General features: G+C 32.2%; 1 protein-coding gene across 1 annotated transcript in view; it reads left to right on the plus strand.

Annotated features, from left to right (window-relative positions):
• The window catches only part of LOC111059285 (filamin-C), a 102558-nt gene that overhangs the window by 31585 nt on the left and 52000 nt on the right, over window positions 1–18973 (plus strand). The window contains 7 exon segments of the mRNA XM_039440354.1: window positions 742–766; window positions 1959–2180; window positions 2716–2883; window positions 3713–3865; window positions 6580–6798; window positions 10118–10291; window positions 12693–12836. Of these exon segments, the coding sequence (XP_039296288.1) occupies window positions 742–766; window positions 1959–2180; window positions 2716–2883; window positions 3713–3865; window positions 6580–6798; window positions 10118–10291; window positions 12693–12836 (1105 nt within the window).

The following is an 18973-nucleotide window of genomic DNA, read 5'->3' on the forward strand; positions in this document are numbered from 1 at the left end:
TCAAAACCTGTTCAAAAGTATTATTAAAACTTCAAAGTAATTCATGATAAGGGAAAAGTATCTGAAAACCAAAGTCAATGTACTGCTAATAATATGTCGCTAGTTCCAATTAAATCCGCTAGAATGGGCGAGCGAGTCTTTTTGTAATTCCAGCCACCCAAGCTTTGTTCAGCCACCAGCTTCTAAAATCCGCAGGGCAGATCTCAAGACTGGAGTACTGAAAATTGTAGTTTCTACAGTTTTCAGTTAATAACTTCTAAACAGTGCGTCGTAGCGAAGTTTTTTATATGTCAAATTTTATAAAGAATGAAATTCTCGATCGTTTTCATAGGGAAAAATACCAAGTTTATGAGTATTGAGGTCATTTTTACTGCTTTCAATGATGACTTTTATCACCGAGAAAGCCAAGCTTCTTCAGTTTTCGCTATTTTACTCCTTTATCTTGATAGTTACAGAAACATTTGTCTGCACATGAAATTTTCAAAGTTTCATTGTCTACAAATTACTTCCTCTGTCATTTTTTGATAAAATCAGTATTAAACCTACAATTCGAAGAAAACTGAAGCAATGTCTTGGATAGTTGAGATATTTCCCGCAAGGTGAAAGCATATCAGTTCCTTATTATTTTCTCTGAGCTGTCCAGCTTTGGCTGAATTGAGTAGGAGAGTCGGATATCTCAGTTCAGGAAAATTGGTAGTTCCTTCAATTTTTTGGCAATAACTTTTGAATGGTGCGTTTTAGGAAGATTTTGATGAGGACATTTTTTGTAGAGAATGAAAATTTCTATCAGATGAATGTAATTGAAGGCTCCATACTTGAAAATTTGAGGTGGAACAGGGCACTTGAAAAATGCTCTCAAAGGCAATATTTGAAATTCCATATGATATTGATCGATATTATTTGAACTTCGAGGCAAAGATGAGTTCTGATAGGGATGAAATTATTTGTAGACGATTTTATTTCAATTTCTTCTCTTTATTTTTCTTCTTCTTTTTCGTCTTCTCCTCCTTCACTGATTTTTCTCTTTTATTTTCCCATCTTCTTCTTGCCTTCATTTTGTACTCAATCTTCTCGAGTTCTTCTCTTTTATATGTAGCCTACTTCTCATTAAACTTTTTTGTTGTTTCTCATTATATTTCTCTTGTTCTTCATATACACATGCTCTTCTCCTTCTCATACACTTCTTGTTTGTATTGTTCTTGTTCTCCATCTACTATACATGCTCCTCTCCTTCTCTTGTATTTCCTCTTCTCTCTTCTGTTCTTCTTGCTCTTTTGTCTCCTTCATCTTTTTGTCCTTTATCTCCTCTTCTTCCAACTCTTCTCCTAGTTCTTTTTGTCCGCCTGTTTTCTTTCTTCTCATTCTTGTCCTTGTTGTTCTTCTTCCTATCACTCTCGCTCTTCATCATGTCCATCTCATGTACTCTATCCTCTCCTTATTTTTCTTGTTTCTCAACCTCTCCTTCCTCTTCTTCGTCCTTATCCTCCTCTCCTGCTTCTTCTTTCATACCATCTCTCAATACTTACATAATATGCATATTATGCATCCATACCGTTATCTCACCGTCTCACTATGTGACTTAATTACATCTAATCATTAATATGTTGTTGTTGATCTTCTTCTTCTCCTCACTCCTCTTTCTCCTTCTCCTCTTCCTCCCTCTTCCCTTCGTCTTCTTCTTCTTCTTCGTCTTCTTCCTCTCTTCACTCGCTCCTTCCTCTCTTTTCACATATTCTACTTCCCCTTCTACTTCTTCTCCTCCTCCTCCATTTTTAATCATCATCTCCTCCTTATTTTTCTTCATCAACATTCCTTCTTTCTTTCCTTCTCTTCCCTGTCTTCTTCTTCTTCTTCTTTTTCTTCTTCTTCAGTACATTGCCCCCTAGGAAGAGATCATCAATCAACTGTGAATACATCAATAAAACTGTTCACTAATCATTCTCATCTTCTTCCCCCAGGTCCATCGAAGCGCCCCCTTGTGTGCACAGTTGTGCCTGAGCCGGGTGGCCTGTACAGGGTGCAGTTCACCCCTCAGGAGGTGGGCAGTCACCTGTTGGAGGTGAATGTCGCCGGCGATAAACTGCCTGCCGGGCCTCTAGTCGCCAAGGTCTACAATGCGGCTCTCATCCGGGTCACAGATGTCGCTAGCGGAGTCGTGGGTCAACCTTGTCAGTTCAGAGGTCAGTGAATAATAGTAAATAAATAATATAAAATAATCTTATTCTCATTATTGGTTAAGTATAATTGATAATGATACAGATTATGATATCAATATCATTCTTATGAGATAAATCAACAATAAAGTGAGTAGGTTTTTGATTTTATATTCAAATTTTTCAAATAAGTGCAATATTATTTCTAAAGTTTTTAATTTATTGTGATACATTCTGTGATTCATTTAGAGTAAAACATCAACCTTCAAAATTAAAAATTTACAATTCATTATTCCTGGACCAGAAATCAAGTGACGAAGCAGTGTGTGATTACATAACCTTAACTTTTGGACAACATTAACATTTTATCAGAATTTTTGGAGAGAAATAGTACAGGCTCAGCCTAGTTTTTCCTCCAATGTCATAATTGTATTATGATTATAGTGGTTTATACAATAGATGAATAAATGAACAAAAAGTATGTCTCAAACCCTGCTTCACCCATCAATATTATTTGTTCACCTAATATATCCGAAATCAACAAAATTTATTTTATTTTCAGTGGACGCATCTCAGGCTGGTGAAGGTCAACTGGAGATCTCCATCAACGAGGGAGACGTGCCTAATCACGTGACTGTGGTGGGGGGAGGGAGGTGTCTCATCAGCTTCACCCCCGAGCAGGCAAAACCACATCTCATCGACATCAAGTTTAATGGGGAAACTGTAAATGGTTAGTTACACAACATTAATCAAAAAATTATCTATTAATAAGTTGGTATCTGAAATGTGATAAGAGTTGAATTTTGTTTTGTCATACTCATCAATAATTTATAAATCTGAGATCTGTGATCTTCCAATTATCAGTATTGTCATAGAACTTGAGTAATATTATTATTATTATTATTATTTTAATCACATTACTATGTGAGTTTTTCATCAAAATCGGTCTATGACAAGACTGATGAATTATTCTGCTGCTAGGTTTAAGAATGCCCTAACCATTGATACAGTGTTGAGCATCACTGCCTTCTGCATCAAGTAGATCTAGTTCCTCGAGGCACCCAGATGACTTAGGAAGCCCTCTGTTTCAATGAACAAGTCACCATGCTTTAGCCAGGCATTATTATTATTATTATCCAATTTATAATTTAATTTATATTACTCATAATTTATTCATCCATACAATAAGTACATCAACAAAATGATAGGGAGAGAAAAAATCAGGTGACCTTGTGCTATTCCTCTCCCAAATTTAGATAAGGTTACACATAGTCCGAAATAGGGTGAGTCTTGTAGTTGTTCACTTCACAAAATTCTTAGTCCTTAATTATTTTTACAAAGTAGAATTTTAAATTTAGATGCTTCAAAACCAAACATAGAAGAAATATTTCACATTATTATCACTATGAAATAGAAAATATTCACATATTAGAGAAATATTTTCGCAGCACCAAAAAACAAACTGTATATTTCTCATTGCTCATTCATTCATCATTAAAATCACAAATCAATATCTGATATTTATGTATTATTCTATTAAAAATTCAATTGTTTCTTCCTTTCAGGTTGTCCATTCGTATGTTCAGTGTCAGACACTTCTAGGGTGTCTGTAAATCTGAGCAGTTTGGAACTGATTCCAGTCAACCAAGTCTCCAGATTCCATATGACGGTTGACAACTCCAGCTCTGCCGAGCTTGCTGTTTCTATTACTGGTATGTCACTCTCACATTCTTTAGAAACTCTACAAAATAGTGATTGAAGAATGGACATAATCCATGTTCAATGACCGAAGCGAAGCTGAGGTCTTAGTTTCGACTCGATCGGCTTTTGTTTGTTTGTACCGCAGTGACAGTCGCAGTTATTGTCCGATTTGGATGAAATTCGGTATACAAGTTCTTTTGAAACAAGGCGCAGAAACGTATGTGTAACGATTTTTGATAAGACCTTTGGTTATTTTGTAATTTAAAAAACCGTAGACTAACCTCTATCCAGAAAGGATGTGTCTTTGAAGATAAGCAATTCATGTTCATACTTTTTTGCATCAATTTTCACGAGTACATGGTGGCCGAGTTGGTTGGACCGTAGCTTCTCACACTGTGGGACCCAGGTTTTCAAATCTTGTTCTTACCAGTTTTTATCTGCTGATGATACTAATTGTTTTATCTCATTCCAATAATATATCATTATATAATGAATTATTATGATTAGATAGAATAATCAAATTGAATCATCTTATTATTATTATTATTAATTGATTTATCAAACTAAGTGGATAAATTATTTTTAAAAATCTTTATTGTATTGGAGACCAATACTGCAGTTGTAGAAAAAAAATTGTATATAAAGATAAAATTTGTATGTAAAGGTGTAAAGGTTAATTTTTTTCTTTTTGTGTAGATGAGAAGTTGATATTGTGGTAATTATTCATATTAAATGAAAAAGACTAAGAAATTGTCAAAAACCACATATTTATTGAAAGTTAGAAAGACCGGTTTCAGTGATTACACCATTGTCAATCTCTGATAAACTCTGATAAAGACCGAAACCGGTCTTTCTAAGTATCAATGAATCTGTGGTTTTTTGACAATTTCTTAGTCTTTTTCATTTAAAAGGTAAAATTTTTATGTATTTGATATAAAGGTACCTCCTTGATAAGTCCTTGATATAAAGGTACCTCCTTGATAAGTCCAGTGTTCCTTCAAACAGTGTCTCTAGCACTTCCAATGGAGAAAATAATAGATGACATGGCTAAATCTTCACAATATACTGTACTTATTGTACTGGCCCTTCTCATTACATTGAAAGTTGTATTCCTGAGCGAGGTCTACTGTTCGCAGAACTACTAGTTGTATGAGGAAGAACATTACTTAAAGAAATAAGTTTTATAAGATGAAAATCGATTCAAGTAAGCGACTGTTTGAAATCATAGAGAATCATAGAGGACAGATAGCATAGGAGGATATCTCATAGTATAGGGCGTTTATGTTGAAAATTTCAATGTTAACACAAGCCGATAGTTATGTATGAGGAAAGATAGCTGGACGATATATGCTGCTCAAGACGGGAATCGATTTGAGTTAGCTATTGCTTTAAATAACGAAACCATGGAAGAAAAATATCCCATGGTATAGTAGTCCAGTCAATATGGACATAAAAAAGGGGGTGTGCTTGCAATTTATATTGTAGTTCTGATTTTTTAATATTATTATTTGGGTACATAAGAGAAGTCCAGAACCAATTTCTTCATGCAAAATTTCCTTGTGCTAGATACAGAGTGGCCCAAAAACCTCGTATTTTCGGCTCATTTTCCAGTTTTCAGCTATTTCATACTGAGCATTGCGTCAGAAGTTATAAGTGTTTGAAATTTTGATTCTTGAGGTGTTCTTAAGCGCTCCTCTCCACTAGGAAATACTGAAATGAAGTGCATCTTACGGGTGATTCTCATAGAATATAATCTTACGAACTTATGTCATTGTGCGAAATATCAATGTGAAGACTATGTAGTTGGTGATGATGGTTGAAGCTGAAAATTAGGAGCATTGTTGTAAGGTGTACCTGTAAATCTATATGAGATAAAACGCTCTACCTGATCTCAGATTGTAGAGCACAAAAATACGCCCAGAGGGATTTTGAATTAGACATCTAAATGGTAACAATCGGAAGATATTGTTGATCAAAATCTAAAATTCATCAAAAATTGAATTTCTCTTCAAATTTCACTCATTTTTGAAAAATAATAACTCAGTACCCATTGGAGATAGAGAGTTCCGAATGATTTCATTTGATTCAGAATTTCATATTCTAGAAAATTTTTCTGTCCGATTACGAGATTTGGCAGAAATAGCTGAAAACTGGAAAATGAGCCGAAATTACGAGGTTTTTGGTCCACCCTGTATCTAGCACAAGGAAATTTTGCATGAAGAAATTGGTTCTGGACTTCTCTTATGTACCCAAATAATATATTAAAAATCAGAACTACAATATAAATTGCATGCACCAATGAATATAGTGACTGGACTATAGGGGTTTATGTCCCAAATTACACTGTTTACTCAAGCCGATAGTCCTAGTAGTTGTTTTTGGTGAAGCTATGTGACGCTGGTAGTCTCTCATACTGTGTCATTCTTACACTCTTACACTCCCAACAACACAGTAATAATAGACAGTGGTCGACAGTAATCGGCTTGAAATTTGAGACATGAACTACCTATACTAGGAGATATCTTCTTATGCTATATTTCTTCTATGATATTGTCCATCCGCAAATTTATGAAAAAATCTAGATAACATTTCGGTTGATACAGCATTATCAATCTCCGGTGAACTGTTCACACTTTTATACAAATTACTCATCACATTTCACATAACATTATTTTCTTGTAATTCATTGTTGAACTGACCAATTTCTCTGTGATTGTTTGTACAGGTCCGAACAGCGAGCTACCAGTCAAAGTGACAGGCAACGTTCACAGTGGATTCACAGCTGAGTTCACAGCCCGCGAGGTGGGCGCTCACTCCATCTCGGTCGAGTACAACGGCCACCCTGTTTCGGGAACACCCTTTATAGCCAAGGCATATGACTCCAGGAGGGTTCATGTCGGTCCCCTGCCTCAGGGGCATGTCGGCAACAGTCTACAGTTCACAGGTGAATATAAGATACTGCTAGCTCTAATTATTATAAACATGTTGAATAAGAATTTTTTCAAGTCTGCAATCAATGAAGTGAAAATTGCCGTGATGATTTCCAACCTCCGATAGGAGAAGGAACCAGAAGAAGAAGAAGAAGAATTCTCACAAAATCTGTGAATAATTGTAAAATGTGGATTCAGATTGGATGTACCCTCCTCCTCCTTCACCTATTCCCCTTCCTCCACTTTCTCCTCCTCCTTCCCTCTTCATCCTTCTTCATTTTTTATTATTGATTGATTGATTGATTGATACAATAAGTGCATCATCAAGATGATAGGGAGAGAAAAAATAAGGTAACTTTGTGCTATTCCTCTCCCAAATTTAGATAAGGTTACACATAGTCAGAAATAGGTCAAGTCTTATTGTGTTCACATTACGCTTTCTCCAGTTTATATTCATTCTTTCTTCCTAGTCTCTCATCCATTTTGGTAGAGATTTAGTGGGGAGGATATCTTTAATATTCATTCCGAAGAATGGACATTGATATGTCCAAAGCTCCGCCAATTTATGTAGATGCATAACAATATGATTATTATCTACAGTTATATTACAAATTGCTTTTTCATATCATATAAAGTTCAATAATTATTTTCTTAGTCTATATTATGTAAATTCATCTATAATTTTGCTGTATTGTAAGCTATTGTATATAAGTGTATAAGCCAGTATATATTGTAATCTACATAAAGTACTCAATCAATCAATCAATCCATTTATGAATTTATTATATTATCGTTTTTCTAATTGCATTCTATATTTATTCTCATTGATTAATTATTCATACTTTGTGAAACTCGTTGAATAACTAGCATTATCGTCATTTAATAAACATCGTAAACAATATGGAGGACGTTGAAAAAAATAATGGGTGCGCTCTGTTTTATAATTAGAGTATTTTTAAGTATTTTTAATAAGCCAGTAAATATTGAAACATACATAAATAAAGAAATCTAATCTAATCTAATCTAATCGAGAATACTGCATGAGATCTACTACTGTTCACAGATAACTACTAGTATGTATAATCTGTTCAATAATTATATTCTGTAAATCAACCATCAAAATTCAAAATTTTAAATCATCATTTCTGGACCGAAAATCAAGTGACGAAGCAGTGTGTGACTATATAACCTTATCTTTTGGACAACATTAACATTTTATCAAAATTTTTGGAGAGAAATAGTACAGACTTAGCCTAGTTTTTCCTCCAATGGCATAATTGTATTATGATTATAGTATTTTATACAATGAATAAATAAAATAAATCCTATAAAGTAATACGAAGTTTTTATTCTTGAAGACTGAACAGTCTTCTCATACTGCAATAAATTATGGATTAGAAAAAGATTATATTTTTATGAACTTCATTCATGAACAGATAGAGCTGGATTTCTACATATCAGTGAACTTTTTACTGACGATATTACTCCCATGAGGCTGTACACTAACAGTAGGACATGCAAGATGAACAAGAATGATACATATGTCGTCATACATTCTTGTCTCATTACAGCCAAAATTGTTGATGTCAGCGTCTTATAACTATGATTTTTTTTGTGGTTTATTTTTCCTTCGCTGCTCTATTTGAGGTGGAATTCTTCTTCTATCATTATAATGTGTAATTTTCCAGTGGTTTATTTATTGTTATTGGTTGTTCATTTTATTTTATTTATTTTATTTTTATTTATTTAATCATCGGAATTACACAACTTATAGAAAAGTACCACAGGCATAATAGAATTTATGTTAGGAGCTTCTATCTGATGGAAAAACATGCATTATGAACATGTGTTTGTCTGCATGATCAATAACACCTGTTTATCATGCATGTTATGGTGGCCAGCCTTATCTTTATTACTATTAGTTCTGTGAACAGTAGACCTCACGCAGTATTCTCATCCACAAGTACCAGATCTCAACTATTTTAAATGTTAACAAACTCAGTTCACGTTTGAATTTTTATTTCATATGATATAATTCATCCAGTTCCGTGATGATCTTTCTATCTGATGGAAATTATTTTTTAGAATCAAAAATATTATAATTTCTCCAGCATTATTTAGTTTATTTGTTTATTTTTATTCACCTATTAAATTAGTTTTTCTGAATGTGAGAATATTGATACTAATGGGCACGCATAATAATACCATGACTGCAAAACAAAATATTGAAACCAAAGACCTTAAAGCTGCGATTAGACCAAATTTATTTAAGAAATATTAATAACTCAATCCTTTTAGATTATATTTGATTGGACATAACTTATCATACACATGATGAACATATGAGTTTGTCAACTTCCGTTCAATCTAATAGAATCTATGAGGATTAAGTTATTAACATTTTGTTTACATTTTTGTTAACTTGTTTTGTTAACATTTTGTTAATAACTTTGGTGTACACCCAGCTTAAAGATGCATACCTCTTCAAGGTCTCTGATTGAAACTTGTTCTGGTGGCCAGCCTTATCTTTATTACTAGTAGTTATGTGACCAGTAGACCTCACGCAGTATTCTCATCCACAAGTACCTGATTGAAACTATAGACCTTATGGAAATACAGCAATAGACTGGCTTCTCCACACATCTGTGTAATCACTGGTCAGCTGATTTATGATGAATAATTCTATAGTCTGATTTTTACTCCATTATTGGTGTATGAAGGAGGCTCCTTTCTTCTTTTATATTATCCTTGAAATGCAAAATTTTCAAAAACCTTGTATATACGTCGACGCGCAATTTAAAAAGGAACATACCTGTCAAATTTCATGAAAATCTATTACCGCGTTTCGCCGTAAATGAACAACATATAAACATTTAAACATTAAGAGAAATGCCAAACCGTCGACTTGAATCTTAGACCTCACTTCGTTCGGTCAACTATGATTTTTGTAATTTATTTTTTCTTCGCTACTCCATTTGAGGTGGAATTATTCTTCTATCACTATAATGTGTAATTTTCCAGTGGTTTATTTATTGTTATTGGTTGTTCATTATATGTTAGGAGCTTCTATCTGATGACAAAACATGTCCTGTTTATCATGGTGGCCAGCCTTATCTTCATTACTATTATTTATCTATACCGCCTTGTTATGGACTACATTTGAAATCAAATTTCTTATGATTTACTTTCTTCTTCTTTTCGTAGTTTCTTTTCTTTTCTTCTCCCTTCATCGTCTGTATTATCATTTCCATCTATGTTATCTATATCGCTGTTATCTGAATCGTCTATTCTTTCAATTTTCTCATGATCATGATTTTCTTTTTATGTTTGTAGTGGACGCATCTCAAGCAGGCGAAGGCAACCTGGAAATCACAATCAGCGCAAGGGGTGCCAACATTCCCACTCAAGTGCACCCCAAAGGCAACGCCAAGTTTGCAGTCAGTTTTGTCCCCATAGAACCAACTGATCACGTCATCAGTATTCATTTCAACAAGGAGGCTGTGCCTGGTGAGACTCCAATATGATAATCAATAACAATATTATTCATCAATCAATAATCAATAACAATATTATTCATCAATCAGTAATCAATAACAATATTATTCAGCAATCAATAATAATTAAAGTAGTTGATTTTTTTGGTGTTTTTAAATAGAAATGATACTATTTCAATCAACAGCCAATTGAAATAGTAGATCTATTTTGTGTTTAGGAAAAACGTTATAGCCTACTAATTTATCCAACAAATCTAAATGGGACAAACACATTAATCTCTCAATTACTCGGATCAGAAAGCTTCTCTACAAATTCTATCAACTCCGTAAAATCCTCAACTATGAGACATTGAAAACTGTTTATTTTTCTTTGGTGCAATCAATTTTAAGATACGTCATTATCTGGGGAGCTACGAATTTTATACATGTTGAACCTCTCTATAAACTTCAAAAACGAATACTAAAAATAATAGGATTCAAGGAGAATCAATTCCCCACGAACATTCTTTTCAAGGACAGTAAAGTACTGAGTGTAAGACAACTCTACATCCAGGCTATCATCACGCGAATGAGGAGAAACAACGAACACATAAGACTGGCAGATCATAACCATCAAACAAGGCAGAGAAACACGTATTCAATAGTACCAAGGATGAACACTACATTTAGGCAAAGAAACTACATATATTTGAGACCAAAAATTGACAATCCAATTCCAAGTTACGTTAGGGAAGAATTCAATAGACACAGGTTCAAGAAAAGTTTATTTTTTTTTGGTTAGTTGATATTGGAGTAGAAAATTTAGTTAGATTGTAAATATTGAAACTTGAAATATAGAAAAATGATATTTATCTTATAAATTTGTGTATTATAAATTTTTACTAATTTCATTATAAAAAACTTTAATCCCATATCACTGAATGAAGTTTGTAAATAGTAATTATAACACGCAACAAGCAACTAATTACTTATACCCCAACGCATATCATTTATAGTGGGGTGATATTCATTGAATTATCTTTGCCTATTAAGAAATTATTCAATGCATATAAAACTTCATTGTTCTAATTGTTTTATTGCTATAGTATTCTAATTTGTAATGTAATTGTTTTTGATGAATGAATTTTATTTGATTTGATTTGAATCAATTAGAATAGTTAATTTAACTTGTGTCTTCATATGAAAGTTGTAAAATCATGGATTATAATGAGAAACAGGTTATAAAGGTCGCACCTGATGAAAATTGGTGTTGCTATCCTTGTCCGTCATTAGACAAAACAGATGGAGTTTACATCCATCTATTCTCCCTGGGATTGAATTTTATTTCACACATTTCAATAAACAGCTGTAAAGTAGCTGAAAGTGAGTGTCTAATTTTTGTCTTCAAATTTTTTAATTTATTTCAATTAATTTAATTGAATTTAGGATTGATTATTGTTTTTCGGCTTTATATCAACATTGTGAAATTCAAAATCAATTTTATATCTGTGTTATCTTCCTCGGATGGTGCGGAAACTTTGGCAGAAATCAAAATTTGAACTTAACCTAATTGTTTGGACTATTTTTAATATGTGAAAATCCAGGAACTGAAGAAGTTTTGGGCAATTGCCTGTTTTTTCTTTCCTAATTATAGTATGTGTATCACCTTGAATAAATAAATAAATAAATAAATAAATAAATAAACATTTATCTACTCACACAGCTCTACTCTCTTCCACCGTCGCACTGTTGCCAAATCGTTTGTTGGTCACGAAAGAACAAAACGATTCATTCATTCAACAATGGTAGAAACATAGAATTATCGTAAATGATTGGGAAGAAAATAAAAGGACCATAAATCAATAAATTGAGAAAATTATTATTGAATAAATCAGGGAATATCATATTCTCTTGACAAATGATTGGGAATGGAATAACTGGCTCATAATTCAATAAATTGAGCAAATTTTTATTAAATAATCAGAGAATATCATATTCTCTTGATAAATGAATAATGTATATTATTTGTTTCAAATTCTCAGACTTTGTGTGAAACTATTCACACGAACCAATGAATGCTGCAAAATTTATCAAACAATTATTCTACTTACCCATTTCATATTGATGTAAGCTTTTTTGGCGAACAATTTATCAATCTATTTAGTAAAAATCTCTTGTAAAATTCTAATAATATTAATTGTAATCTAACCAATATTTACCAAAAAACTAACAAAACCTACTCTAGAACATGGTACGCCACAGTGGAGTAGGTCAATTTCCACACAGAAAAAACTAAACAAGTAGAGGACACATTATAATATTTTATTGTAACTAACTATTGTATGTAATTGTAATTTATCTAATATTTTGTGTAATTGATGTTGTAGTTTTAGTTTTTTTTTGGGAAATGAACATTTATTTTGTTTTGATTTCAGGCTCCCCGTTTATAGCCAGAGTGGTAGGTGACTTTCCCTTAGTCACAGGCGGCTCCTTGTCTTGTGCCCCCCTAGGCACCAATTCCTATTTCACAATGAGCAATGTAGCCGGAAGTTTAGACGACATCGAAGTTAATGTAGAGGGTGAGTGTCCTCCAAACCACTGATCAAATTTCATTCATTACTCTTAAACCACTATAATGAGGTCCACGTTATAATGGCAGTGTTGGATTAGCAATTCCTGTGTGGGAATTCCTATGTAATGAATTGAAATAACTCCATTTCAACAATAACCCTAGAAGCAAGTGGTAAAGAAAGAATTAACATAGAGAAACAATAGCGTAAGTAGATATCCCATGGTATAGGGAGTTTATGTCGCAACTTTTACTGTTATCTCAAGCCGATAGTCCACGTAGTTCTTTCCTTTAAAGCTTTATGACGCTGGTAGTCTCTCATATTGTGCCGTTAATACACTCTCACCCCAACAAAACAGTAAAATTCGACAATAATCAACAGTAATCGGCTTGAGATAACAGTAAAAGTTGCGACATGAACTCCCTATACCATGGGATATCTACTTATGCTATAGTTTCTCTATGGTATTATTAGGTTAGGTTAGGTTAGGTTAGGTTAGGTTAGGTTAGGTTAGGTTAGGTTAACTCCATAAAACATGTTCATGAGGAATTAATGACAAAAATTTTTGAATTCATGAAAAAGTACATCGAGAAACTAAGAATTCCTATGTAATGAATTGGAATAACTTCAGAAACCCTAGAAACAAGTGATAAAGAAATGGATTAAAGCAGTGCAAAATGAAAAATAAAAATTTTAGTATCTTTTTTTGAATTATTTCATCACAGCATGTTTCAGCATTGATGCCATTTTCAAGTGGTATGAAGTAATGATATTTGAGAGTTTTCTTTTTCTTTCTATTCATATTACAAGTAGCCCTATACAGGAAAGAGATGAAACATTAGAGCATGGCTATAGTGTGAGTATCTTGTAGTTATTTCTTCAAATATCAAAGTACTTTAACTTTTTAGTAGTTTCTGTTTGTTGAGAAGCTTCTTGTTTTCTTGACTCGAAAATTACTGAGATATTTATTTATTTATTTATTTATTTATTTATTTATTAGATAGAGCGAACAATACAATAGTCGGAAAAGAAAAAACAGGCTATTGCCCAAAACTTCTTCAATTTCCTGATTTTGTCACAAATCGTCCAAATATTATGTAGGTTATGTTCACTTCAATTTCAACACCAAATCTTCAATCTGAAACTATGAATCAGAATAAAACAAAGAATTTCAAATTTAGATAGATTGATAATGAAACTTCCGTTAAAACAAAAACCAAACTTCAAATATTCACAAAATATAGAATAAAATCACTTAAATTTTGAGCTCGAAAATATCACTTTCACCATAGCTACAACAGCTGAATTTTGATAAGAAATATCTGGAAATTAAAACTCTGAATGATTTCATCCTTCTGATTCCTCTCTATTATACTAGCCAAACAAATTATATATCACATTACTACCGCAAAAAACAGACATGTCCACAAAACAAAAACTGAAATACTGAACAAATAAAAAATGCGAAAAAGGGCACCTTTCACAAAACTTACTCATCTATCAACCAATTATGTGTCATATTTTAAAGAATTTAATAGAACAAAATAAAATCTTATAGCACCCTTTATTTAAAAAAAAACTTTAAAATAGTTGAACAACTAGTTAAAATTCTATTTTATTTTATAACCTGACGATGGTGTAATATCACCGAAACTAGTTATTCAACTATTTTAAAGTTTTTTTTTTAAATAGGTTATAAAATAAAATAGTATTTTATTTTATTTTATAACCTAACGATGGTGTAATATCACCGAAACTAGTTGTTCAACTATTTTAAAGTTTTTTTAAATAAAGGGTGCTAGAAGATTTTATTTTGTTTTATTAATTTAAAAGTAGCCCATGTCAATGAAGTAGTGTTTTTCAAAGAATTTTTATAAATTGTGATTAACAAGAAAAACAGTTTTTTGTCTCTACTGAAAAGTTTGTTTTTTGGACATGTCTAGTTTCTGCAGTGGACCATTCATATGTGCTACTACGAAAATTGAATCTACTTCACAGAAAATTTCACAATTTTGCACAATCCCCTTGGTTTGCACCAACCTTAAAAAAATTTGAGACAATTTTCTACACGATTTCTATATCTTTTCACGCGTTTGCTTGTCTCTCTCTGTCTTCACTTTAGTTTATATGCTCTTTCTCTTTCTTACAGGTGGGAATCAACGCAGATTACGACTTTATTGATCCTCTCTCTCTTCTACTTCTCTCTTTCTCTTCTGTTTTCTTCTCTCACACACACACCTTTATCCCCGTTTTGCATTACACGATTTTCCTCCTCTCTCCCTTCTCACAAATCACCAAAATAACACCTAAAATCGATTAAATAAACGATTTAATAGATTTTATTTTAGAATTCACCTCCTGCACTGGCAAAATATCACTAAAATCTTCAATTTTTTACACTGATATTGGTGGATGGCTAACTGAAATTTGGTGATATATCGGTGTTAAATTGGTGAAGGTCTTGGTGCTGGTTTTGGGATTGTTACCAATATTACAACGAGAAATTCCCCCAAACAATGAGAAGGGTTAGTAACGCTTATTTCTGTATTTCTTCCCTGAATGTTTTCTAGTTTTTTATTTTGCTTACTGCTCTCTAAAATTTGAATTCAAGTGAATATCCTAATGTTTTGTATTGTAATAACTTTGAATCTAGATGATAACAGTAAAAATACGGTACCTAATGAAACTAGCAAATTTTATAAGAAATCTCTAATTAATTTTTAGTATTACAGTTGTGTTGTGAGTGATATTGTGGGACTCTTCTATGATGAAAACACAAATTTCAATTGTCAACCCCTTTTTATTATTATAAAATATTATAATATACACATAACCTGGTTTCGTGGTTTTACCACATCTTTAGCTGAAGATATGGCTGGTGAAGCCATGTAACCAGGTTCTGTGTATATTATAATATTTTATAATAATGAAAAGTGGTTGACAATTTAATTTGTGTTTTCATTATGGAAAAGTACCATAACAACACTCACAAAACAACTGTAATACTAAAAATTAATTAGAGATTTCTTATAAAATTTGCTAGTTTCATTAGGTACCGTATTTCTACTATTATTAGCAAGTAATTATTTACTATCATTTATTTTTAGTACGATAAATCAATATCTTCACTATCTTTTGTATAATGTATTCGCTCACCCTTGACTAAGCTTTAACAGAAAAAAAATGATTATTCAAATTAAATAACTTTTAGTGCAATATACTCTCTTGTTAAACAATATAGATTCTATTATTATATTTTATTATGATTTCATAAACTAATTAGTATAAGAAGTTACTACGATATAGATAGGAATAATAATGATAATAATTGATAACTCGAGTGAATAATGTTAAACTAAAATTATCTAATGTTACTTTAATGAGTGACTAAATAAAACCATGTAGTAATTAATATTGTATAGCATACTGGTTAGCCAAACTTGATTTCAATAAATAATCTTTATTGAATTTATTCTAATTTGAATCACAAAAATATGAAAATAAAATCACTATTTACTACATTGAATACAATAAAGATCTGGAATTGAAATATCATTATATTCTTTATTAGATCAATCATACAATAAGTACATCATCAAAATGATAGGGAGAGGAAAAATAAGGTAACCTTGTGCTATTCCTCTCCCAAATTTAGATAAGGCTACACATAGTCCGATAAGTCTTGTAGTTGTTCACTTCACGAAATTTTCAGTCGTAAGGCTGTGCAAAGGCTAAAAAAGACTTTCTATTGGTGATATTTTTCAAAGATTCTCGATTTTTATATCATCAAGCTATAAAAATGAAAAAGTTTTATTGGGAAAACATTTTTTTCGATCATTACTTTTTGAGATACGAGCGCCTGAAGTTTAAATTTTGGGACAGAACATTTCAAATTCGGTAAGAGATAAATCCATGAAATTTGAAGAATTTGAAGGATAAACTTCTCATGGTATTGTTAACTGAAAAAAACAAACGAATTCTGAAAATATTAATAATTCTTGAGAGAGTTATTCAATTTACCAAAAATAACTAATCAACTAAAAGCCATTTTCAGTAAATGGAATAACTTTCTCAAAAATTGATATTTTCAGAAAATCTTTGTTTTATTCAATCAACAATACCTTGAAAAATGTATCCTCTGAATCTCATGGATTTATCTCTTACCCAACTTGAAGTTTCCTGTCCCAAAAATCTAAACTTTGGGCGCTAATATCTCGAAAAGTAATGATCGGAAAAAATTTTTCGCTGAAAAAACTTCTTCATTTTCATAGCTTAATGATAAAAGAATCGAAAAAGTATGAAAAATATCACTATAGAAAGTTTATTTTTAGCCTTTGCACAGCCTTAAATTAATATGCTCACAAAGTAGGTTTCGAATTTAGATGCTCCAAAACCAAAAATAGAACAGCTATTTTATAATATTTCATATTTCAGATATAAATAGGGAATATTCACATATTAAAGAAATGATTTTGAAAAGGTACTGAAAAACAAACTTAATTTTTAAAGCACGATAAATAAGACCTCAGTTAACATTTCAATTAAATTCCAACTATTGAATTCATAACTGAATAATATTCAGATATTATGATAGATACCTTCCTTTATTGTAGGAATCACATTTTCAACATCAAATATAGTTTTATCCTGGAAATTGTAAAACTGACTTCTCTCTAGACATCCTCTCCAATTATTCTCAAAGCATGTTCCCATAGGGAAAGGGTACACAAATTATGATTCTACTTCTGCATGTGCACAATTTTATGTTACTCTCCGAAAAAAACATGTTTATGAACTACATAGATGTTACACAAACATGTTTTTGGCACAAGTGATGTCATAAAAACATTGAAACTTCAGCATCAATTCAGCGGTATACACTCAGCATGTGAGTGATTCTACTATTGGATGTCTCATAATATATTATAACCTACTAAGTTCATTTATTATTATGCAATACTATTTTAAGCTTTGTTCATCATTTTTAATACTTTGATTTAATCCTCTAATTTTGTAAATTGTTCATCGTATGACGCTATATCTAATATCGTATTATATGCTTCTGATTATGATGAAAATAATCCAATAACTCATCTCTCCTCTTTCATTCATTCCGTCCTTTGCGCTCATAATTTTCACGATCTTCACTCCTCAGCCTCTTCCTTTCTCTCTTCGTTCAATTGAAATATCTATATTTTCCTTCTATGGTCTCTTAAAATTCTTCTTCTCTCACCTCCATATTCTTCCCAATATCTCTTTCTTTTTTTTTCCACGCATCCATTACCCAATCCTCACGATCCTTCTCCTCCACCTTTGTAGTTTCTCATTTCCAGTTTCTCTATTCTTCTCTCCTCTTCACCTTTAGTATTCCCTATGCTTTGTCTCTTTCCTATTTCTATTCATTCCCTTTCCACTCTACCCTTTCAAACATTATATCTCTTCACGTTCTTCTTCCAAACACTTTACTATTTCACTCCTATTTGCATTTATTCTCGCTTTCATTACTCATTATCTTTCTCCACTCCCCCATTCAACTACTTCTCCTTCTCCTTAATTTATCGACTCAATCAACAAAATTTCCCAGTAACCTAGCCTCTACTCTAAATTTATTTCTAACTGTACTGGATTATCGTCCGCTAGTTCCTCCTCCTCACTCTCTCTCTACAGTGTTTTAGTTTTACTTAGAATTGTATTGGAGGGTTAAGTGTAAGAGAGGGCCGGCTGCGCCCTAACTTCGCCCTCCTAGGTTTTTAATAAAGGCGGCTGATCAATCAATCAATCAATCAAATCTCTCTCTCTCTGCTCTTCAGCTGATAACGCAATTACTCACTCCAACAACAATAATTCCTCCTTGTTTTTACCTTCTCTATATCTTCCTACCGTCTTTTAAAACAAATTGTTATCCCCCGTTTATCATTCCTCCCTTGTTACTCTCTCCCTTCCCTTTCTTCCAACAACTATAATTTCCACCTTTCCTCTTCTAAACAATTTTCTATCCTCCATTAACGCCATGATGTGGTATCTTCCCTCTCCCTTTTTCTCAACTTTCTTCTTTCCTCAACCAACCCTTTCTCCCATCCCATTTCTCTTTTCAACTAGTTTTTATCCTCTATTAACGCCATTTGTTAGGTATTTCACCTTTCTTT

The sequence above is a fragment of the Nilaparvata lugens genome, chromosome 13, assembly GCF_014356525.2.
Source record: "Nilaparvata lugens isolate BPH chromosome 13, ASM1435652v1, whole genome shotgun sequence".
NCBI classification, from domain to species: Eukaryota; Metazoa; Arthropoda; class Insecta; order Hemiptera; family Delphacidae; genus Nilaparvata; species Nilaparvata lugens.